Source organism: Ceratotherium simum, chromosome 1, assembly GCF_057802395.1.
Source record: "Ceratotherium simum simum isolate JZ-2026a chromosome 1, ASM5780239v1, whole genome shotgun sequence".
Lineage (NCBI taxonomy): Eukaryota > Metazoa > Chordata > Mammalia > Perissodactyla > Rhinocerotidae > Ceratotherium > Ceratotherium simum.
This window is the reverse complement of record NC_141900.1, coordinates 48,246,635-48,272,766: the sequence shown is the minus strand read 5'-3', so window position 1 is coordinate 48,272,766 and position 26,132 is coordinate 48,246,635. Positions and strand designations below refer to the sequence as shown.

Below are 26,132 nucleotides of genomic sequence, written 5' to 3'. Positions count from 1 at the left end.
CATAATATTTTCAAAAAATATTGAATAACAAAGTATTTAAGAATCTTTTTATGTACAACGATTTAAATTCATGTCTTTTCTGATAGTTAAAGCTCTTAGCTTTTGTAGCTTTTTTCTCTATTGATGCTTGAGAATATATACTTCTCCATCTAAAAAATGACATAAAGCACATTTTCTTACTAAATATGTGGCATTCAAATTTTCAGAGTATCTGGTTAGAATAACAGTAAGAGATAGAAAATCAACCAATGTCAAAGAACATTCTGTTCTTAGATTTAATGCAAGAAAGGTTCATGAGATTTGTGATTAAATGTCTTTTCAAAATTAAAAAGAGTCATGTGCATAAAAATGTGACTGATAGAAAATAGGTCTGAGACATATCACTTCATATTTGACCATGTTGGCGCTATTAAATAAGCTGTCCATGGTCATATGCAAATGAATACTTTAACTCTTATCTTAAATCTCTATGTTAAGTAATCGAGCAATAATGAAAAAATATATTTATCATTGATCGTTTTGCCAAGCTTTCTGTACTTGATAATAAGCACTTTTCCCTAAAAGTCCTTATAGTGTAGTCTTTTCTTAACATCACCCTGGGCAGATCACTAAGACTAAAGTAACAAGATATCTAGTGAGCCTACTGGGAAACAAAGAGTCAATGCATCTTTTACCCAGTATAAAACTATGAAAGATGCTATCTGATTTTTAAGAGACAGTAATTGTATCAAATTTAAAAAGCAATTTTAAATGTGTGTAGGATTTGAAGAGCTCTGAGAGATATGAAATGAATTAATCTGTATGTCTCATTTTAAAAGTATGTAACTAAAATATTAACGGTGCCATTTTGAGTTGGAGGTTGAATCTGAGGATTTGTACATTTTTGTGGTTAGGCATTATTTTAAAATTTTTCATTAATATATTTTCTGTCCTTTTTATTAATGAAACCTATTTCTTTAAAAAGATTGTGTAAGGCCTTTATCTTACTTGTTTTGTTAAGATAGACTATTTTAGATTTCCATTGATTTTCTTTTGTTTTTCATTTTTGCTGTTTGCTTTTTGAATGTTCTATATATGTTACCTTTGCAAACATTACTTTTCATCCAAATGTTCATATAAAAGTCAACAATTAACAAGGAACTATAACAGGTGTTTTCATTCTTGAAGAAGGGAGTGAATGTGCTGTTGATAGTAGATACTGAAATTTAACTTCCTTTGCAAGTCAAGAAACCATTCAGTTATCCAAAACATTGCAAACAAACAAAAATGAAATAAATATATTAGTTTAGACATAAAAGTTGAAGTAAGCTTAAAAAAATCTGACATTCTAACCCCCTCTAGTAGACGTCAATAAATCAGGGTATTTACTAGTGAGTACTCAAATGCCTTGATCATGTATGTGTTTTGACAGTTTGCATGCGTGAGTGTGTGTGTGTGTGTATCTGTGTGTGTCTTTGTGTCTATGTGTATATATACTGACTTCATTTCTGAGGAAAGGCTAATGCACATGCAGATATCAAAATGATAACGTGGAAGAAAACATCGCTAGAACACAAATTATTTTGAAAGTCCCAATCAGAAAACCAAGGAAATATAGCATTGCTTTAGGAAGAAGGAAGAGAGATTTTATTTTTGTTTTAATAGCAGATGAAGAGAGTATAGGAGAACAAAGTGTTCTCTAAAATACAAATCATCATCTCATTATCCCCAGGGAAAAAGAGGATGAAAATAGGTAGAAGGAAGAAGGGAATTCCTTCTTTTGTCTTCCTTTCCTTTTCTTCTGCTACGTCATCCTTTGAGAATAATGCATTCTTCATATTTCATCACCCTTCCTCCTCCAGATGAGAAGGCCCATCCTATAGAGACCCTGCCACAAAAGCCGAACAATTTACTTTCTTGATTGATCCTTGTAGCACCTTTACACCTACTTATGGATCAGAAGACAGTAGCTTTTAAAGATCTGTAGGAAAATTTTGTTCCAATACTGTATTGACTTTACGCGTGTGTGAGATATTTAATTTTTTTTGCATTTTTAATTGAGATATAGTTGATATTTAACATTGTGGAAGTTTAAGGTGTACAACGTGTTGATATGATACATTTATATATTGCAATATAGTTACCACCATAGCGTTAGCTAACATCTCTATGATGTCACATAATTATCATTTCTTAATGGTGAGAACAATTAATATCTAGTGTCTTAGCAACTTTGAAGTTTATAATAAAGTATTCTTGATTATACTGTATTGACTTTTCTTTCTTTTTTGGTTTTACATCTTCCTATGAGGTGTATGATATTTTATGGGCAAGAAATAAAAGAAGCAAATTAATATCACACCGATTGTTTATCTCACACAGAATTCTCATCTCAATCCAGGCTGTCTTCCTCCTACCTTCTTTTCAAGTTTGCAACCCCTGAAGGGAAAGATTTTTGACATGCACATTGAAGGCCCCTGAATTTCTTACAGACAGGCTTTAATTTTAGTTTTCTAGACTCTAAATGCATGGTCATAATAAGTTGTATGGTAAAAAGAAATCTGTGACCTCAAACCAGTTATTAACTTTGCCAAGTCTGTTTCTCAACCTGCATAAATGAAGACAATCATTTCTGAGTTTTTTGCCTCGTAGGGTGATTTGTACATGTCAATACGTTTCAAAGAATAAGAAATGTAAGATGGTTTTATTATTACTCCATCAACCTAAAAATATGAACAAGGATATCACTCTAGAATATAAGGAGCACCTCCCAACATTTGGCCATTTGTGAGAGAGGAGACAAGAGTTAAGAGATCATTCTCCAGCTTTGGAACCAATAGTCCTTTTAAGAATTAATCTTGGCACCACAAAATTATAAAAATAAATAGGATTCATATTTCAGATTATGATAAAATTTTCCTATTCAGAAAAACTGTGTTATACTTAAGTAGTGAAGTTCTCAAGACTTGAAATATTTAAATGAGATCTGATAAGGAATAAGGTACTGACTGCATCTTGATCCATCTTTGAGTTAAAATAGTTATTTGTCATCCCTTCTCAAGAAAAGGGCAAATCCTGTTAGAATATATGGACTAATAAAAGTTGATTGAAATACAGTTGACTCTTTCCAGGTGTTGGAATGATTGAAATATTTTGTTTATGCTGGTTAGCTTATTGGTGTTTCATCTATTCATTCATTGCTTTCTTCTTCATGGTGAATCACGGCATGCAGTGTTTGCTCTCTGCACTCCCTTTGCTTGCACACCTTCCATCTCTCACTGTTACAAAGATTGTAAGATTGTGGTGGCCACAGTACTGATTCCCTGGAACTCGCATAAGCAAATTGCCGTGACCACCCCCAATGATTTGGCAGCAGAGACCAAGTCACCTCAGTAACCAATTCAGATTGTACCTGCTGCTCTTAAGTTTGTTTCCCTCTTGATGATACAGTGCATTACTTGTGATTCACAGAGACGTTGATAAGAGGCCTTTCTAAAGTAGGCTGTACCAGAGAGTCAAGCTGCCTAACAAATTAATGACATTGTGAGGTGCTACCTGCTGGGGTGAAAATAAATTGTAAGAGAGGACAGGGGACAGGTAATGGGCCCTAGCTAGGCTGCAAAACTCTTTTCAAACTGGTGCTGACTGTGTGCCAATAGATGTGGCAATAACTGTCAACAAGATTTACCACCCTTTAGCATAGACTCAGTAAGAAAGGGAACGTTGAAGGAGTTCTAGGATTTTGTTCAAAGTTCACTGCCTCTCACTTTTGAACAACTCTTTCTAGGCAGCAGGGATGCCTTACTGCAGGTCATACACAATGCTTGGGGAAAGACCACTTTGCATGGTCTCAAGACTTTGAATTTTCATTTTATTGTTCTATGTATACTGGTTGGTGGTGATATTGATGCTACTATTTTTAAATTAAAAAGGAGACATTTTCACAGAGTTAGAGTGTGGGATGTCCAGGTTCTCATAAAGTGTAGAAAGTATAGTAATTGTTCATATTCTTTTGCCCTCGAAGAATAGGTTTCAGTTGTCTCAAATGTCATTGCCTGCTCTTCATGGACAACACTAGGGTAGATTATGTCTTTAAGAGTAATATGTCCCTTTGAAGAATGATTTTCTATTGTTCTATTTCCATTGTTGCTGGCATCATTTGTTAAATCTGGTGTTTTCTCTGTATAAACCTTTCATATGTATATATAAAATGTGCATATAACTTTTTCCATAAATGATCAGTTAACGAACAGATTATGCTTTTATTAATACTTTTTCTCAACATATTTTCTTAATTAACTGATGATTTCTGTCTTAATTAGGAATTGTGTAGGATGGACAAAACTTTCAAGATTGAATGAAATGGGACTCAGCTCTTAAGTTGATCAAATTGATGCCCCTAGTTTTAAATCTGTTTTTTCTAAGGGTAGTAGATAGGGTTTACAAACCATTTTACAATGTGCTATATATATTTAATGGACAAATAACAACGAACAATCGTGTTAAGACCAGAAATGTCAGTATGCACGTCATTCATTCAATAGCTTAATATGTGTGCATCCAATCTGATTTGTGACCGTTCTCCTCGCTCACTCCACTCAAGCCCAATTGACCTTTCTGATGCTCATCAAATACACTGCACATGATACTGTCTCAGAGAGTTTGCATTGATATTCCCTCTGCCTGGAATATTCTTACTTCCGATCTCCACATAGTTTCATGTGGCTTCTTCCTCGTTTCTTTCAGATCACTGTTAAAATATGCTCTTCTAGGAGAGGCTTTCCCTGACCATGCATCTAAAATATCATGCCATCCCTCTCATCCCCTACTCCCTGTCCCACTATGTGTTATCCTTTATAAAAACCTGAACACTTTAATTAACTGTAACATTTGTACAGAAAAGTGCATCATAGATGCACAGTTGATGAATTTTGACAAAGTGAACAATCTATGTAACCACTCTCCCAGGTCAAGAAATAGCACATTACCAACCCCACAGAAGCCCCTCAAGCACATGCCCTTCTCAATATCCTGACCTCTATTACTATGGATAAGTTTTGCTGGTTTTTGATTTTTATGTAAATGGAATCATATAGCATATACTCATTCATGTCTAGCTTCTTTAATTTCATATTTTCATTTCTCAATAGTAGTTATTATATTAGTATACAGTTTTTTTCCAGTGTGGAGTTGTTATAAATTCTACTGCTATGAACATTATCATATAGATCTTTTGATGTGTATGTGTATTTCTCTGGGTATAGACTGAGGAATGAAAATTGCTGGGTCTTAGGGTCTGCACATGTTCAGCTTAAGTAGAAACTGCTAAAAGTGGTTGTACTGATTTACACTTCAATCAGCAGACGAGGCTTCCAGTTGCTCCATATCCTCACCAACACTTGGTATGATCAGTCTTTTTACTTTAGCCATTCTAGTTTATTGTGTTTTAAAAATGCATGCTACCAATGACTAATGATGTGGAGAACCATTTTATGTGACCAGGTTATTTGGATATCTTCTTTTGTGAAATGTCTGTCAGAGTCTCTTGCCTATTTTTTTATTGTATTTATCTATCTATCCATCTATCTATCATCTATCTATCTACCTATCTATCTATTTATCTATCTATCTATCTATCTATCTATCTATCTATCTATCTATCTATCTATCTATCTGTGTTTGAAAGAACTGGAGTCTTTTGTTGGTTCTGTGGGTTGCAAGTATATTCTCCCACTGTGTGGCTTGCCTCTCTTTACTCTATTAATGATGTCTTTTGAAAATCAGAATATCTTAATATTATTGAAGTCCGGTGTAATCAGTTTATTCCTTTTTGATTATTGCTTTTTATCTATGGTTAGTTTTTTAAAATCTTTTTAACGTCTCCTGTGTTATTTTCAAGAAGCTTGCTTTGTTTGACATTTAGATGAAATTGATTTTAGTGCATGCTTAAGATTGAGGTCAGCAATATTTTTTTTTATGTCATTATTCAATTTACACAGCACTGTTTATTGAAAAGGCTCCTTTCCCAATTGTTACTTGGTGGTAACATAATCTTAATTCAAGTGTCCATTTACGTGTTGACTTGTTTCTGGACTGTATAGTCCCCGCTAAAAATAGGCAAACTTTTTCTCTAATGTCAGATAGTAAATATTTTAACCTTTGTGGGTCATATGTTCCCTGTCGCACCTAGCCGGCTCTGTCACAGTAGCACAAAAGCACTCAGAGACAATATCTAAATGAACAGGCATGGCTGTGTTCCAATAAAACCTTACCTACAAAAACAGGCAGCAGGCCAGGTTTGGCTCAAGGCTGCAGTTTGCTGACACGTGTTCTACATCATCGATCTATTTATCAATCCTGATGTCAATACTACACTGTCCTAATTAATGTTTTATTCTTCAGGAAGAACATACCCTTTACATTTTTCTTACACATTTTAGAATCAGCTTGTTAATTCTTCCCCTCTAAACAAAATAAATAACTGCAGGGATTTTGAGCAGAATTGCTGTGGTGAATTTACGGAAAATTGATGTTATGGAAAATTGACGTTACAATCTGTGTCTTCCAATTCGTGAACATGGTGTATCTTTCCACTGATTTAAGTCTGTCTTTATTTCTTATAATAATGGTTTATAATTTTCAATGTAGTAGTCTTATGCCTAGATATTTGATGTTTTGGTATGTTGTTCTAAATAGTATCTTTTCTAATTGTTGCTATTATACAAATACAAAACTTTCTAAACCCACTTCTTGGTTCTAATAGTATATCCACAGATTCTGTTGGATTTTAAATGTGTGTAATCATGTCACATATGAGTGATGACAGTTTTATTTTTTCTTTTTCTACACTTACATCTTTTCATTTCCCTTTTCTTTTTTCCCTGGTGCAAGTTTCCAATACAATGTTGAATACAAGTGGTGATAGTGAGCACTAATATTGGAGAGTGGGGGGTAGATTTCAGTATTTCACATTTATCTGATGTTTGCTATATACTTTTATAGATACATCTTAGACTAAAGATTTTCCTTTTATTTCAAGTTTGCTAAGTTTCTATAACAAATGGGTATCGAATTTTATCAAATTCTTATTCTGTATCTGTTGAAAAAAATCATACAAATTTTCTTTTATTTCTGTGAATGTGATGAATTACCTTGCTTAGTTTTCAAATTTTAAAGTAACTGTGTATTCTTGAAATAAATTTAACTTGGCATGATGTATTATCTTCTTTATAAAATACTGGATTGAATTTACTAATAATAGGTTTGGAATTTTTGCATCTATGTTCATAAGAATTGTCACTAATTATTTTCTAATAATGTCATCATTAGGTTGAATTAACAAGGTTACCTAGGTTGACCTAGTTAAATAGGTTAGCAAGGTGGACTAATACTATTGTGCTGGCCTCACAATACAAGTTAGGGAGTTTACTATCTTACTCTCTATCTTATTCTCTGAAGCCATCTGTACCCAAAGTTTTCCTTATGAGAAGGTTTAAAAATTCAATTATCTTAAAAATATATATAGTAATATATAAATTTTCCTTATTTCCTCTGGTGTCAGTTTTGGCAAGTTTTTTTTTTTTTCTTGGAATTTGTCCATACCATCTGCATTTGCAAGTCTATTGCCATGAAGTTGTTCCAGATATCGTCTTATTTTCTTTTCAATATCTATATTTTCTTTAATGATGCAACTTTTCATTACTTTATAATATTTTTTATTCCTTCTACTCTCTTTGGTTTTAATTTGCTCTTCTTTTTCTAAGTTCTTGAGTTGAATACTTAGCTCATTGATTTTAGCTTTTCTTCTTTTCAAATACTATATGCATTGATGGCTCTGCATTGCCTGCTAAGCATGGCTTTAGTGGGATACTACAGATTTTGATATATTGTTTTATTATTATTATTAATTACCTAATTCTCATTTGATTTCTTCTTCGACCCCTGAGTTACTAAGTGCCACACTGCTTTATTTCTAATAGTTTGGAGAATTTTTTGCTGTTTGTTGTTGATTTCTAGCTTAATACTACTGTGATCAGGAATATACTGTGAATGATTTCTGTCTTTCAAAATGTGGTAAGGTCCAGAACATGATCCATTTTGGCACAAGTTTCATGTAAATGTGTTCATCAAAGCTTTTTTATCATATTGATTTTGATCTACTATTTCTAGCAGTTATGGATTGAAGTATTTTCTCACCATGATGGTGTGTTGATATATTTTTCCTTATAGTTCTGTCAATTTTTATTTTACTCACATCAATGCTATGTTTTAGGTGCATATATGTTTTGGACATGCATATTTAGAATTTTTTGTTATTGTTAGTTTACTTATTTTATCACTATGATATATCCTTCTTTGTAGTAGCGCTTCTTACCTTAAGACTGTTTTGTCTATTAGCATAGCTAGACCAACTTTATTTGGTTATCATGGTAAATTCGTTTCTATCCTTTATTCTCAATGTTTTATATCATTTAAAGGTATGTTTCTTATGAGCAGCATACAGTTAATTTTCTTTTTCCAATAAGACTGACAACTTTTTACTATATTATTATTTAGTCCATTCATATTTAATACAATTACTGATATGTCTATCTTAGTATTTGTTTTCTATTTTTCTGACCTCTTTTATGTTACTTTTTCTCTTTTATTTTGTCTTCCTTTGGATTAAGAAAATATTTTTAATTATTCCATTTCCCTCTTTTGTCTCAATTATACATTCTTTTGTAACTTGACTTATAAAAGTCTAAAATATACTAATTTTTTTTACCATCACCGAATTGCATGGTATTTTTGTCACATTTTAATTATACATATACTTTCAATCCCAGAAAACATTATTATCATTATCAATCTCTCTATATGTTTATCGCATATTTCTTTTAATCCAGGTATACTGATGTTTTAGATTGGATTCATTTGAAACTGACTGTGACTTTGAGGACGAGAGTTTTGTGTAGAAGGTTTACTGGAGAAGAGTCTCAGGAGTTACACCTGTAAGGAGTGAGGAAGTCAGTTTTCGGAGGATGGAGGAGCAGATCCACCAATTTGTTGCAACTGAGGCCTCAAGTGATCCTCCATTACCTGGGACAGACCTTTAGAGTTGTCTTGAATTTAGTCAAGATGGTTGGGGTTTGGAATATTCTTTTCAACCTATTATTGAATAGGTGCCTCCTGAAAAGGGGAGTAGATATGGTTAAGGCAGTTCCCTGGGATAGATGACAAATCTCAGTGAGAGTGCAGTTATGAAGTGACCAGCAGCCAAAATTCCCAGAAGCTGGGAGTTAGGTGCTTTGACTGTGAAATGTGGATTTGGATGGAGCAGAAGAATATCTATTCCACCCATTGAACCACTCATTCTAATTGCTTCTTATAGTTTGCCCCAGCTAGGGATAACTTCTCCAGGATTCAAATTAGACTTTAGTTCCTGGGGGACTTATAAGAGATGTGTTAATGAGATTAACAAAAGTCCCTGCTGAAACAGTTGATCTCAAGGCCACAAATAATACTTATTCTCTTCCTCCACCACCACCCGTTCTAGCTCCCCCTCCCTCAGGTAGTACCTCTGCTGAACTAGGCAGCCTATCTGATGGATTTGCCCATATCTGCATCTTTCCTAGGCCATGGCTGCTGCACTTATCCATTTTTCATTGAAACAGGTCATAGAAGCACCAAGATACAATCCTGTGGATTACCTAAACACCAAACGTATTGTTCTCTGCTCCTATTATGTTGCATCGTCCATACCTCCTCCTCATGATCAGCACCAATTACCTCTGCCAGCATGATGGTTCCCTTCTTAGTTTCTGGCCGCTTGGCACAAGGACGTTGAAGTGACTGGAAGGCAGCCAGTGCTTAAAGTTCAACAGGACTCTAACTGTGTCTCCTGGTGGAAACATTTTTCCTCTTGGATATCAGGATCTCTAGATCTGCAGAGACTAATGCTTCAGGGATGGGAAGTACAAATTCCCAATGTGGGTCAATAAGAATGATGGCAAATAAGCTCACTTGTACTTCCTTTCTTTGGTTCCTGGATCCATGCACTCTACGTATTGAGAACAAAACACCATACAATGGTTATTAATTTAGGGTGTATACTGTGTCTAGAGGGTGGCACCTCACCCTTGCAGGGTATCATCTCCTGATTGATACTTTGGCTGAGTCTTTTTTTAAAGGCATTCCACATTTCTATCAGTTCAGCATTTTCTTGGTGGCTGAAGTAACTATACCAGTGTATTCCATGATAACGTGCCCCCTGCTCTACTTCCTTTGCTGAAACAGGTGTCCTTTGGCCAAAAGAATATTATGTAGTTTTCTCTATCAACTAGCTGAGTCAGTCTGTCTATCTGGTTATATTGTGGAAGAAGTTGTCTGGTGGGTGTTAATCTATGATACAGATATCTTCAAACTTTGTTCCCACTCTCTGAAATCCATACACAAGCATCTTTGGAACTCTTGGTCCAGATATACACGAGTCCATATATGTTTTCACCTTGGGCTATTCCTCTTCCTCTTTCCACACAGAGAATAACCAGGCACGCTTCCCAGAACTCTCCTTATTGGGAGAATTTCCCCTTACTGCCATCCCCTAGAAGCATTGTAGTAGAACAGCAACCCATTTTTGATGTAGACTAACATAACAAGACAAACCATCCATGAACCATGCTTAGACTTTTTCCTTCTCTGGCCTCTGGTCAAAAAAGTCCCTTAGCTGGAGGGAGCTGAGGGAGAGGTGCTGGTCCAGCAGTGGTGGGGATCAGGGCCACCTTTTCATGCAACTTTCTGTGCTTTCTGGCCCTACTCATGTCTGATCCGGGTGTACTACTTCCACCTTATAGTGGATTTTTGAGATTATGACTTGGTGGGTCCTTCCAAATGCATTATGACAGAGGTCAAGAGAGTTAACGGAGCCCCAAACTAAGACTCTATATGTTTACTGTTGTTTATTCCACATGGATCTAAACTGATTTTGATTTTTCTTTCTGAAAGGGATAGAAATGAATACATTCTCCATTTCAACGGCTGCATACCTCACCCTGAAGACTGTATTACTCTGCTCCAGAAAAAATACAATATCTGGTAAAGCAAATGCAATGGGATTACTGTTTGGTAAAGTTTATAGTTATCCACTGTCATATGTCATGATCCATACTTTTTTTGTAGATGCTAGTATGATGTCATAAATGCGGATATACCAGAGACTACCACCTCTGCCTTGCTTAAATATTTGTGGGTGGCAATAATTGATAGCTCTTATATACAGGACAAGAAATGAATGTGAAAGAGCTGCCAATTACCAAGGATGTGCAATCCAATAATACCTCAGGAGATCTTAGAAAAGACTACCTGGTGGGTCTGTGGACTACTGTGGGCCAGATGTAGGCCAAGATTCCATTTATTATCTGGCTCCCTATGCCTTCATTCTGTTAGGGAGACTATTGGATCAGTTTGGGCTTAAGGATATCAATTTCCGTTTTGCCTGTGAATTCAGCAATCCTCAAAAGTTCTGAAGGTTTCACTTTACCTAGTGCATCGTCACTTAAGTAAATGGCCTTAGGTCCCTTTGGGAAAGGACTAGGGGAATTACTATTTCATACTCTCCTAGTGTTGCTAGGTCCATCCTCTTAGGGATTTGCCCCGTCCTTCAATCAATAGTTTTCAAACAAAAGTCTGAGGATCAACTCAGGTCTAGAAACTGGGCAAGAGATGGTGATTTGGGGGGATGGGAGAGGAATGAGTGGAGGGAAACCTGCCTTTAGCCTCCTGATCATCCATTCTTGATTTATTTTTATTATATAAATTAAACAACACCCTTGGTGGCTACCCATCTATCTTGGCTTTAGGATAAATAAATATTGTATTTATTTACTCTATCTTTTTTCTTAAGGTTATGCCCCATGTTCGCTTCTCCTATCTTCCTGCCCATTGCAATAATTGCAGCTACCTTTCTTCTGGCCATTAAGTGCCACCTCTTGATATCTATTATTTACAGATTCTATCATTCCCATTTTAATCCCAGTTCTGTGATGTCATTTCCTACATTGCCTACAGAAGACAATTACCGCTGAGCTTCTTGAAGATACTGATGTCCCTCTCCATAGCACTTTCCTTGCTGTTTGGTAAATGGAGTGTTCACTGGGCTATCCTGTAGACTATAGTTAGCTGGTGGGGTTTCTAACCTTACATATATTTCTTCCACAAGCATGCCCAATATAGTGAGTCTTTTGATCTCTTTCTCCTTCATCTTCCATGGCAGTTCTGGAATTTCTACCTCACTTAGCACGGATCATAAGTTTTTCCAAGAACCATCCTAGCAACTGTTAACACCATCTCCCAGAGTATACGCCAGGGTTTTAAATCCTGTATCACAAAAGAGTGCTCCTATATCAATTAACTACTGTGTCTAAATGTATATTCCATCCCCTGTTGTCAAGGACCCTCGGGATCCATGCCATGAATACTCTCTCAGCTCCTGCAGATCCCTCAGCAACTTCAGTGATAGCCCCTCTCCTCTCTTAGCAGTCACATAGCATCCCAGTTCTGGTTGTGCTGGTATTTGACCCTAATATTTGTCTGATTGTCATGAGGAGGGCAGCAAATCCTGAGGTAGCACAAGGATTATTTATAAGAAACCTGCATCTTTTCCGTTTCTACAATGTCTACAAGTGGGGGTGTGGAAAGTATTATCTTGTAAAATTAGGGATTGGGCCACTTCTACAGGCTCAGAGAGAATCTAGGAGATCTGATTTCTGAATTGCATGTATCCGGATTTCCATACATCTCTATCACAGCTCTCAGGGTCCTGATCATGGAATAGGAAACCAGACTTCTGTGAAGTCTGCTGCTGTTATGGTTAAGTATCAGACCTAGTCCTTTGTTCTCCTTGCCCTGTGGCTCGGGAAGAGTAGATCTCATTAAGACTTTCAAAAGAAGTCCCCTGGCTTTTACTTTTTGCCTGGAATTGGTGATTAATCAGTATGGTATTTGCTTTCACATAGAGCTAGTAAAAAACAAAACCAAAATAAACTGTATTAAAGATCTACTCTGTGCCAGCCCCTGAAGATGGAAAAAGACACATGGTGTACAAGAGAGGTAGCGCTCTGCCTCCTGCAGATTATTTCATTTAATCCTAATAACAATCCTGCAAAGGAAGCAATATTTTTCCAATTTTTAAGCTGAGGAAACTCAAACCATTTATCTCACGTAGTAGAACAAACAGCAAAGAGACTGTTAGAGACCTACTTGTGGAACTGAGAAAAATATGTCCCACATTTTTAGCTTATTCTAGAAACAAGACCTCATTCTACCTTGGCACCGTTTCCAATGGCTTTCTTCCCTTAGGCTTCCCACGAGGTTTAATAGTCCCTGGTCCCTCTCTCATGTCCCTAATGTAGCACATACATTTCCCCTTTATCTACCCTAAGACTTGCAGTTTCACACATGTGTCTAGGTTTACCTGATAGGTGTTAGGTATTAACTGTTGTTTAATGTTTGTGGTCTTGTAGTTAATTCCATATCCTCATCTAGTCATACAACATGTTAAAGAAGACACTTATGCCCCACTATTACTTTCTCTGTGGTTGTAAGTATTGGCATAGATATTTATGATTAAAAGAAAAATTACATTTGTTATTTGGCTATCCTTGGGAACATATGTTTTCATACCATTGGATAATATGTTAATATTAGAACTATCTTACAAGAAAGAAGTTTAGATCCTTTAATTTAGTAATCATTATTAAAGAAATGTATTATAAGTCAATAAGTATAGAAATGACATATCTAAATATATTCATTGCATAAAGAGAAATTATGTAAACGTTCAAATTTAGGGGAACTATAAAATTAATCATGGCATAGCCATTAAAAATCATAAGTTGAAGTATTGTTTTGTTTACATGTACAGTTTCACTTTATTTATTTATATATTTATTTATTTATTGAGATATAAATGACATGTAACGTTGTGTAAGTTTAAGGTGTACAACATGCTAATTCGATATATTTATATATTGCAATATGATTGAAGGATGTTAATAACATTGAGAATATTTATGATGTGGAATTACATGAAGAAAGCCTGGTATAAAACTACATAAATGGCATATTTATTATTTTATTTTTGTATGTATGTGTACATAAGGTGCATAAAAAGTGATTGCCTCAAAAAATGAAATAATAAATCATTTTGATATTATTTTTATTTTCCCAAATTTTCTAAAATTAGTTTGTATTACTCTTCAAATCAGGAAAATGTGTTATTTCAAAACCTTTTTATTTAAAAAAAATTCTTACTCACAATTATCCCTAAAGCCCTAAGCCACTAGGATCATTAGATAAATATATCGATACATATGAGCTCAAGGGAAGGAAACTTCCATATAATTTAAGGATGTCAATACAGGAATATTTAAATGGCTTAGAACTAAAGCTAAAAATCTTGTATAACATTTTGAGTAAGATATTATTATTTTAAAAGAAAAAGGCAAACTAAGTCAATGATGCAATACAATATTCAGGGAAAAGCACAGTGGATATAGTTAGCAATGTAGAAGTGAAACAAATTACTTGCTTTAAATCTGCTAACATTACTGTTATTCATGTTAACTACTGATATTGAGTTTTTCGCCACAGATTAGCTCATGTATAAGTTGGCATTCAATACTGTACATGGTAAAGATTTGTGTTCTATTTTTACACATATGGCCACATTTCTTTAATCCTAGGAAAGTTCCAGCTGTTTTTTCCTATATGCATATATAGCAGCCAACTGCTCATCCTTCATTTAGAACACCCTCTACTCTTTAACCTTTACTGTTATTTGACTATTCAATTAGTATGCCCAGTCATATATTAGAAATATGTTAAAACTAGAATTAATGTCTTTGGATGAAAGCTTATAACACCACAGCATTTTCTATGAAAGATTTTAATGAATTGAAGTGTGAAAATATTAAATGACTGTAAGTGTTTTTTATACTATTAAAATTCTCCTGTTTTAGAAATTAGAGAGAGGTACAGTTTGAGATAGTGATGATAATTTTTAGGTATTGAATTACTATTACACTCCAAACGTAGAAGTCAGCATATTACTCAATTATTTATCTATTTTTTCCACTAATATTGTTGTACTAATATTATATGCCAAGCAATGTGGTAGATTTAAATAGAAAGAAGGTGGAAAAGAAATTTAAACCAGTAATTATAACAAAGTATGGTCAGTGCTATAATGGGGAAGTACTGGTGATATAAAAATACATACTAGGGACACCAGATCTTGTTGAAGAGATTAGGGAAGTTAGAAAATGCATGATATTAAGCTGAGACTTGAAGAATGAGAATGAATTAGGTATGCAAAGAGGGAGAGGAATGTTCTTACTATTCTAGGTTTCTGTTTGAGCAACAGGACACATTTGAAGAGCCAAAGCCATCTCAGTATAAAATCACAATGGAATTAACTAATTATTGGCCTGATTACTTGGCTTTTGTTCCTTTCTCTCCTACTAAACTGTACACACCATGAGGGCAGAGAACATACCTGTTTTGTTTCCTCTTGTATTCCCAAGATTGGGCTGGATTCCTGGCACACAGTAGTAACTAAATGACTATTCGTGAAAAAAATGGAGGAGGACTGGAAAGACATGAGGCTAAGGACTAACTTTGTGTACATCACAGGGATACATTAATGCTAATCTTTATAAAAACTAATGTTTTACAGTTAAGGAAACTGACTCAGCTTTTAAAATAGTGTTCAAACTCATAAAGTGGATATACAGTAAAGTGAGGATAGGAACTCACTTCTCTTCAAAGCCAGAGTGGTTTCCAGTACACATGATAACTCTTGAAAGAAAACCATAGGCCTGGTTCTGAAGTACGAAGCCAAAAGATCCAGGGACCGTTTCACTTCAGTCCTCTACTCTATCAACCAAGCTATCCAAAAATTCTCAGAAAAGATTCACATCACTTGATGAAAGCCCAAATATGAATATAGAATAACCATTTAATGGTTAATATCCTACCACTGTCTATTGTATTGCTATTAATATTGGCCAATAAAAACAATCAGTGTTCAAAATCCCAGCCAAACTCTTGCAACATTAATTAACAGCTCCTTCTTAGAAATCAAATGTAGAATCATTAATCCCTCCTCTATCTCTCCTGCTTTTCCCCTAATATCTTTTATTTTATTCACTTCTTGCTCACCTTATTTTACTTTTATACATTATTAAATCTTGTGCTGATTCCAGTCTACTTAACTTCTTTATCTTGCTTTACTGACAATATTAATTCATATACATATATTTAGAAAGAGAGAAAGACTCATTGCCATTAGGATAAAACTGAATGATTCCAAATAAGTAAATAGTTTTTCAAAATTTTCAATTGCTTCAGAATGAATTTTAAAATCCTACTTGGGACTATCAGCTCTAAGAAAAAAAAGAGAAAGAAAGAAGAAATATCACTTAGATTTCAGGCCAACTAGATGAATAAATCTAATCTTCAAAATTAAGTCCTAGAGTTAAACTAGGTGTCATCCATTCTTTTTAACCCTTGAAAGTTCATCTGCTTTTGCTCTTTGCCGTTCTCATGCAAATTGACATTAATCATTTGGGTAAAAGTTTAATTATAGATATCTTCAAAAACAAAGTCAAACAGGCTGACAGTTTAGTGATCTTGTCTGTTAAGAACTGGTCAAGCTATGGCAATTACTATAGAACGTTCTGCTTTCTAGTGTTTGTCTTATAAAATGAGAAACCCGAAAAGACTGTAGTAATCACTACTATGATAAGATTGAAATTATACTGATGTAATATGTTGGACCACTGCCAGGAAGACCTTCTAACCCCTGAAGCTAGTGAAACTTTTGCCATCTTATGGATCAAAAACCAGCAGGCCTATAAATAGATACAGATGTTAAACTTGTTCAGAAAGCTTTGAATTTCAGTTTTTGAACAGTAATTCCAAACATATATCCATGTACATGAGACACGTCGCTGCCTTTAAAATCGGTGCATTCTGATCATCGCTGTCTTATTCTCCCCCATGTCAACCTCAAACCTAACTACCAGAGATTAGACTTTCATATTTAACATCAGAAATGAGGTAAGAAGAAAACAAAAAAGCAAAAATATAGCTTAAGTAGATTAAGTTAAACTAATAAATAATAATGGCTAAAAAAAATTAGCTACGGATCACAAATAGTATTTTTATGAACTATGTATGTACTTTGAGTGAGTGAAAAGTCTTGAATAATGCAGTAATAAACTGTGTCAACTTCAAAACTGGAGGCTGTCTCTATCATTGAAATGGTTCTGTAATATTACCAAAACTAATCAACATCAATTATATAAATCCTTTAGTAGTTTTCATTAGACTTAATATAGGCCTACCATGTCATAAATGGACAATTTTCTGTTTTATCAAAAAGTTGAAAAATTCCATAAAATTTCCGTTAAAATTCAAAGAGTATTGAAATGGACATTTTATTTCTCTGTTTAAAAATTAAATATCAAATGACATGAACTGTAAGCTCACTACTGGGCACTAAACTGGCAATGATTACCTACCAGGGGAAACACCTGTGCCCTGAGCTTTGGTTCACAATCGAGGAGAAAACAGTTTGCTTGGGCTCTAATGTAAAAAACTAAACCAGCAATTTCTTTTTCTGAAGCTCATCTCATTACCTGGCCTTCTGAGGCAGAAAACTGGATGTAAATGGATGCTATGAGGCTTAGCACAAAGTGGGACTGTGGAATATTGTGTATTATGACAAGAAGATCTGGGAATATTGCAGAAATCAAAATGCTCTTAATGGTGCAATAAAAAAAATCTATAAAACACCACACTATAAAAATAACTTGTCTTACATTAACTGGATGTAATGATGCTAAATGTAGAATCCTGACAGCCTAGGCAGATCTCAAAAAAAAAAAAAATTGAAAATAAAAAGATAATTCATATGAAAAGTAGTCATTTTAATTTGAAGCAAGTACATAAACCTTACGTTTAACATGCAGAATTACAGGTTTATTTTCTATTCTTGAAAAAATTATTTGCAGGCTCCTTCTGCACTTGAGGTGCATGTGTATAGAAAGGGTGTGTGTGTGTGATGTTAGTTTTACAAGAGGAAACTGTGTAGACTAGCAGACAGGTAACACAAAAAATAAAATAAGAGTGATGAAGCCCATTTTCCCATCCAGGGTTCCATGAAACATTAAATTATCTGTGTACATGATAGCTTTCCTCCTCTAATATTCGATAGATTTTTCAATTCTCAGGTGACTTTCATGGTGACAAAAGAAGTATTTGCAGGCAAATGCATGACGATTCTGCCACAAGCACCAGGCCACCTCCACTGTGAAGGCTCCTGGGCCACATCACTCTTCATAACTAAAGAGATGCCTAAGTGTTTACCTGGAGCCAGTGTTCCAGTCTAAGTGGCAGCTGACGTTTGGAATTTCTATCCCTTTCTGGCTGACTTTCTTTGATGCTTGTAAGTTAATAGAGAATGCCATCATGGTTCAAAGGACGTATTTGAACTTGAACACAAGCACAGTGCAGCTGGATCAAGACCAATTTTGGTCTGAGCAAAGAAACATCAAACAGCAAAGAAAAAAATTAAGTGGCAAAGTAACCTGTGTTCAAAGAGTAAATATGGCAGATATGGCAGACTTTATTTAGTAAAGTGGAAAGAAGCACAATGTCAAAATGACCAATAATCAATAGGAAAAATGTAGTTTTTCAACTCAAGGCTAAATATACATTTATTATTGTGGAAGGGTGAATATGGTTTTATGGGAAACACTCTTTCTAAAATAAAAAAGTAACCATAGAGGGAAAAATAGTCATAACCACCAAGGCACATTTTCTCAAAGGAGATATGCAATTTCTCAAATAAAAATGAAATACAATAATGTTTGTCATTACATTAGATTACATTACAGTTGAACTTTGTCATTAAAAAAAACTTGGCCATTACTACCTAATGTAAGGCATTTCTTTTCCTTGTTTCATAATGTCTCTGAAAGAAATACTTCACTCAGGTGTGCCAGGAAAGAAAGGTTGTTTTGAAAATTGGCAATGGATACATATGAAAATTTATCTAAGATAATTCTAGATAGTTTGAGTAAATAAATATTCTTATTGCCTAGCAGCATAGCTACGATAACCAAATATTGAGATCTTAGGCTTCCCCTACATCCATAGTATAATAGACTAATCTTTAGAATTTGCACAAATTCCCTTCTGAAAGTAAGTTTTCTTGGCCAATGATTCATGCAGTGTTGAGAATAAAGACCCAAAGTGTACCCACCCTCATAGATTTTACATTATAGCAAAAATTTTACATTAAGTAAAAGATAAAAAATATATACAAAAACTTACAAATTCAATTTCATCTTATGGAGGTTTCCAATATGAAGGAAATAAACAAGGTGATATAGAGTAATTGGTGGGTGGCTTTCAGTTTAGAATGAGTGGTCAAGGAATGCATCTCTGAGAAAGCTACAATTAATTTGAGGCTGAAGAATGAGGAAACAGTTATGTAATAAGCTGATAAAAGTGTACTGCAAGAAGAGAAGGAAGTTCAAATGCAAAGACTCTGAAGTGGGCAAGATGTTTTTGTCTTTTTGAGCAAGAGCCAGGAACTCTATGTGCCTTTGGTGAAATGAGCAAGGGTAAAGCAGTCTGTTTGTAGATGAGAGAAGGAGACAGACAAAGGCAGGTTATTGGAAGGTTTTCAGTAGGGAGCAACATGATCTAATAAACACTTTAATAGTCCTAGAATAAAATATAGCACACACATACACAAAGTCAAAACAAAAATACACAGTGATTTATCACAAAGTGATCACCTGTGTAAACATCACCCAAAAATAGAACATTGGCAGCACCCTAGAAAATTCCCTTATGTCTTCTCTTCGATTATAAGACTGTACCCTCCATGGTAGGAACCATTATCCAGACTTTGATTATAAGTGCTTTCTTGATTTTCCATCTAATTTTAGCACCTAAGAATGCATCCCTAAACGTTGTGATTTAATTTGTGTGTTGAAATAAATACACTCATTCAGTATTTATTCCTTTGTATCGGCATTTCTTTACTCAATATTATGTTTGTGAAATTTGCTCATTTTCTTGTCTTTGGCTTTAGTCTGTTCATATTTGTTGCTATTTGGTATTACAGAGACTGAGAGAATCAAAACAGAACTGCGGTCCCTGGGAGAGTCTGCCTAATTCCGGTTGGCTTTTATTGCTAGGGTACTGACATTTGGGGTCCCAGCCCAAGACAAAGGGTGTTTCCTAAGCCACCTACTTTGGTGGCCCCAAACTCAGTACCATGAGTCTGACAAAAGTACTCCTCACTGTATCAGCCACCCCTCCTAGAATGAACGAAAGTCCGTAGGGTAAAAGTAGTCCACCTTCCTGGGCATCTCCATCCTTAGTCACATGGTGGCCCAGTCTCTTTACTCTCCTATTAGCTTTCTAAACCTTCAAACAGATGGATATATACATATACATACACAAATACACATGCATACACACAAAGCTGTGCATGTATATGTGTGTGTATATGAATATGTTTATGTATACACATGTGTATGTATACAACAGCACTGGTTGTTTTTTTTGTAAGATTGGCCCAAATTACCTAGTTCTTATTACAATAAATCTCCATAATTTATATTTTTAAAAGATTACTGACTGCCTTGAGGAGAATGGATTTAAGTGGTAATCGTGGAAGATAGGATGTAAATTAGATCAATACTGTTGTTGTCTGCACAATAGACAAAGATGTCTTTGACTGGGTATGATAGCTGTGAAGAGAGAATTTTTTTCTTTCAGTAGAACTCTCAGGACTTGCCAATTGTTAGGATATGTAGGATGTGGGAAATAGAGGAGCTGAGGAGACTGATATCCAAGGGAAAATTACGTCTAGAATCAACTGTTCCTATCCCATTGTTATTAGGTATCTTAGTCAAATGAGATTTTGTTTCTTGGTGTTATTATTTAACATTTGATTTTAAAATATATTCTTAGATTTTAGGCTTTGGAAATATATTTATAAGATGATGCATGTATTAAAACAAATAAAATGTCAAATACCACAAATAGATAAACTAAAGGAAAAGTACAATCTTTTGTTTTTAAAATGTTTGCTATTAAAATCATGTTGAATATATACAAATATATTGCAGGCTGTGGGTGCCATATGAAACTCTGATGCTTAATAGTGTAGGAAAGCTAAAATCCAATCAAATCTGCATCCAGTTAAAGGATTTCCTCAAAAAACCCATCTGGCTCAAAACAAATGTCATCTTTGATTGATAAACCAATGAATTTCTGTGCTGAGCGAGTCACTGAATTCAACAACCATTTGCTCTAGTTGAAATGAGGTACCTTAAAGTTCATTGTTGATGATAGAAATAAGACTATTCAAAACCAAGAAACTAAAAAAGAGTAGAGCCATAGAGGAGACGTTTTTATAAATGTTACATTTGTTAAAACTGGATTCCTGATATCTTTAAGAAAATCGGTATGCTTAAGACTAAAATCAAGAATGACAAGTGTTAAAAAAACAAAAGGAGGATCTAAAGTAGGAAGTAAATATAAAGTTAAGAGAATGTTGTAATATTCTCTGGTAATTAGACTTTGGGTGGTGAACAGAAATTGAAATATAATGATGTACACTTGAAACGTATTTAATGTTATAAACCAATATTACCTCAGTAAAAAGAATAGAATATTGTAGATTTGACTGCAAGTATTCAGAGACTTATAGAATAGTTAACTCTATCAGGTAGGTTTATAATTGTCAATTACTAACAAAAATGTGATCATTTTCACACAGGGCTTTTAAATGCAGAGTAAGCGATACACTGGGCGATTATAACAGTATCATTGTATGTTATCAATCCATGAATCATGTCATTGACCATTTAAGAAATGTCATAAGGATGATTAGAGGAGAAAGAAGTGAAATAGGAAGAATGAGGTGTACTTTGCTATTATGCAGCAACATTTAAAACAATGGCGACATCTATAATAGGAACAAACATTTGTTGAGTTAATTTTGTTAGGAAATATTTAAATCATGTAGGATTTGAAAATATTGTGAACTTTGGAAACTTACAAATATTTTATAATTCTTGATAGATTTCTTTCAGCAATCATAGAAGTTTGATTACACTTTCTATGTGTGTTTGGAAGCAGTTGGTATATGAATATAGAGACCATATGTCCTGTAGTATAGGGGACTGTGCCATTTTCAAATAGTTTGTCACTATGGTTCTAAATACAGGGATTTTTTTGTGTGTGTGTGTGAGGAAGATCAGCCCTGTGCTAACATCTGCCAATCCTCCTCTTTTTTGCTGAGAAAGACTGGCCCTGGGCTAACCTCTGTGCCCATCTTCCTCCACTTTATATGGGATGCTGCCACAGCATGACTTGCCAAGCGGTGCGTCGGTGCATGCCTGGGATCCGAACCTGCGAACCCCGGGCCGCCGCAGCGGAGCGGGTGCACTTAACTGCTTGCGCCACCGGGCCGGCCCCAGGGATGTTTTTTGTAGTGTTTTGTTTTTGTTTGGGCTCAATAATTTTCACAAACATAACACAAATTATTAACAGTAGTTCGATAGGTAGTACTTCTCAGGAAGGAAGAATGGAAGGCATGCCCCATGGAGACAGGTAACAAAATATAAGGGAGATGGCAGGTGTAAAAACCTCTGCCAAGTGAGTTGATACACTGTGGCCCCTTTTCCCCCTTTCCAAAAACCCTTCCCCTTTCCTATCCATTCAGTCAAACCATGTGACTCAGTTTTTGATTCATAAAATGTTATCACTGTGTGTATACAGTGTGTGTATGGAGAGAGAGAGAGAGAAACTAAGATGCTAAAATGTGGGTAACATGTTGTAGTTGTTGTTGGTCTAATGAAGCACCTTAGTAGTGTTATTAACTTTATTTAGCTTTCAGTATTGCAACAAATCTAGCTTTCCCTCCAAAACTCTTGTAAATATATTGTTATTTCCTCATTCACCCATTTAATATTGTCTTTAAAATGTATCAAAAACTATTTTAGAAAATTGTGATACATTGGTGAAATTACTTGTTATAGAAATGTAATTCTACATATGATACAAGCTTTTCTACACAAGCAATTTTTCATTCACTTTTCTCCTTGGAAAGTATATGTTGTAGCCAGGCTGGAACTATTAAAAAACATACCTTTCCTTTTTCTATCTGCTACTATCTACCTTTCCTCCAATACTGCACTTCCACAGCCACCCCTCCACTATTGTTGGATAGATATGAAATGGAGTTATGAGGATTGGTTAGTACTGTATTATAGAAAATAACATTAAGTTCCAGAAATAAGGTAGATGGAGGATTGAAGATTGAAATACTTACGTGATGGGAAGATACAGTAGGCTCTAAGTTTGGAGAGGGTGTATTGAAAATAAACTGTCCCAGAAAACCTTGTCTAGGAAAAAAAAATAAGCAAATTTGCCAGTCCTCTAGCCCTAGACCCAGGTAGAAAATGGAGATAAGTAAAGATCTAAAGCACAGAAGCCTTTCAACAGAGGAATTAGACGAATGCAGGTTTTAGGCTTTGGAAAATTATAATCGAAACACAATTTTGGTCCCTGAATCTCCTTTAAGTAAAAGGAAATAATATCTTTCATTCCATAATTATAAATAAAGACACCTAATATAGAAAGACCTGGTTGAAGAAACATTTATTTGGGATTGAATTCCTGTCAAAATGGGATCAGACAAGGATGGTGACATATTGGTAACTAAAAGCAGAACCTGTTACCAAATAGTTCATTCAGCATGATGTCTTTTTTGTAAAGAAGAACTGTATATTTTATATGTGTATAATCATTCTTATATTCATTAGATATTTATACAGAACCTACTATGTGCCAGGAACTAGTCTACATGTTGAGGAAATAGTGATGATCCAGAGAAATAAGATTCTTTCTCTCATGAAGCTCTTGGGAGGAAAAAGATAACAAAGAAAGAAATTTGATACCCATTGACAAATCCGATTCCTCAAAACCTGGTGATCTCTATCCGGAAAGATTTCTGGAAGCTCCCTGGTCTAGAGGTTAGGTAGCTCTTCTGGTTAGTCTCTTTTGAACTCCCATAAGATCCTCTGAAACCTATGCTAAACTCTGTGATCACCTGTCTGATGCTCTTGTTAAACTGGTGAGTCACTTGAAAGCCAGTCCTAGGTCCTATTCAATACTATATCCCCAGGGCCATCCCATAATAGATTTTCAATAACCTGACTGATTGAGTAACAGAGTTTCACCAAAACACTTCACAAGTTGTATTACCTGTTTCCAAAGGAATTATATACAAAGAAAAGAAAAATAAGCAGCCTCTATTCGGTAAATCACAATAAACGGATGTCAGTACAATGAAACACGTATTTTTATTATGCCTTATAAATTTTGGCTGAACAAACTTGCACTCCATCCCGACGTCTTTCTCACCTCTTACACTTTTCCATTTGCAATATTCCAACATTTCAATGTATTCGTTAGGCGCATTATGGCACTCCTCACGTCACAGTGGCTATCAATGGCCCACCACAGGGTCTACATGCTTGATGCTGTTGGCCGTAGTGGATAGCTATCTTCGACTCTTCAAAGAATGCTTGGGAGTGTGGTAAATAGAATGCCCCCTCAACCCAAGATGTCCACATCCTCATCTTTGGAATCTGTGAAAACATTGTTACATAGCAAGGGAGAATTAAGGTTACAGATAGAATTCACGTTGCTAACCAACTGACTTTAAAGAGATGATCCTGGGTTTTTGGGTGGGCCCATTGTAAACCCAAGGGTCTTTATAACTGGAAGAGGAAGGTAAAAGAGGGAAAACCAGAGAGATAATAGCCTGAGAAAGATGGCCCAACGTTCCTGGCTTTGAAGGGGGCCATCAGCCAAGCAATGCAGATGGTGTCTAGAAACTGGAAAAGGCAAGGAAATGGATTCTTCCCTAGAGCCTCCAGAAAGGAAGACAGCCTGCCAACACTTTGATTTCGGCTCAATGAGGCCTGTTTTGGCCTTTTCCCCTCCAGAATTGAAAGATAAAAAATTTGTGTTGTTTTAATTCACTGTTTATGCTAATTTAGTTTCAGCAATAGGAAACTAATAAAGGGAAGGAGAGAAAGAAAACTGGACTGTGCAGAGTCAGAGAGAAAAGTTGTAAAGACTCAGCAAGAACAGCATAAGGACTGAAATTTATTCAAAGTGCAGTAGGAAGCCATGGAGGGTTTTAAACTGCAGCGTTTTAAAAAGTAAACTCAGTCTGCTCTGTGGAGGATGGATTATAGGCATGCCTGGAGGATATCCCCTAGAAAAAGAAAGCAGATAGAAAAGAGAAGGGAGCCCAGGAAGAGATGAGGAATAGACATAGAAAAAAGATACCGGAAGGCCAAACCATATGTTACCAGTAGCTATTTTGGATGGTGACATGACAGATGATTTGTGTATTTTCTTTTTTATTTTTTTTCCTTTCTGTTATACAAGTTTCTTTATTGAGCACATTTTACTTGGTAGTTTTGAAAAAAATAACAATAAATGGCACACCATATGGAGAATAAATCAGCCACAGGTATAAGATATTAGTTCCTATCTTGTGAAGAAAGAAGTCATTGGGTGACTCAAGATGGAAGGAAATGCAGAAACCACGGGAAGATTTCACAGCTCTACCTGTTCGCCTTCATCTTGGCAAGTACAAATAGAAGCTGGTCACTGAGATATTTTTATCATGCACTTGCAAACTCAGGTAAACTGTTTTTCTTGGCATGATTTCTGAGAAGTTTTCCTATTTTTATGTGAGTGAATTTATAAACAAAAAGCTTTATTTTCAGACCAATCAATAATTGCTGTTTTGCTAAACATAATATATGTGTTAAACCATAATGTGCTTATTCAACAAATAGCAGTATCTCTAATCAAAGTATAAAGAAAATTACTTTTAAACATATAGTCAAAGGACGTGTCAATAGGTGTCTACTGATTTTTTTTTTCTTTTCTCTTTCTCTGTCTCTTGTTGTAAGAATGATTTACACACAATCATTTGCATTTTCTCAGTCTCTGACTTGGCCGTCCAGAAAGGCCAGAACCCTGGATGACTGATTTTT

At 35.1% G+C, this 26,132-nt stretch overlaps 1 protein-coding gene across 7 annotated transcripts in view; it reads left to right on the top strand.

Moving 5' to 3' along the window:
• Window positions 1–26,132, top strand: part of DGKB (diacylglycerol kinase beta) — a 700,672-nt gene that overhangs the window by 542,177 nt on the left and 132,363 nt on the right. The window contains exon 23 of one of the 7 annotated variants that reach the window (XM_087426899.1): window positions 10,966–11,807. The exons of the other annotated variants lie outside the window; for them this stretch is intronic. Coding sequence (XP_087283025.1) covers window positions 10,966–11,159 — 194 coding nt within the window. The 3' untranslated portion in view covers window positions 11,160–11,807. Of the gene's footprint in view, window positions 1–10,965; window positions 11,808–26,132 lie in introns of those variants that run through there. 7 annotated transcript variants of the gene reach the window in all.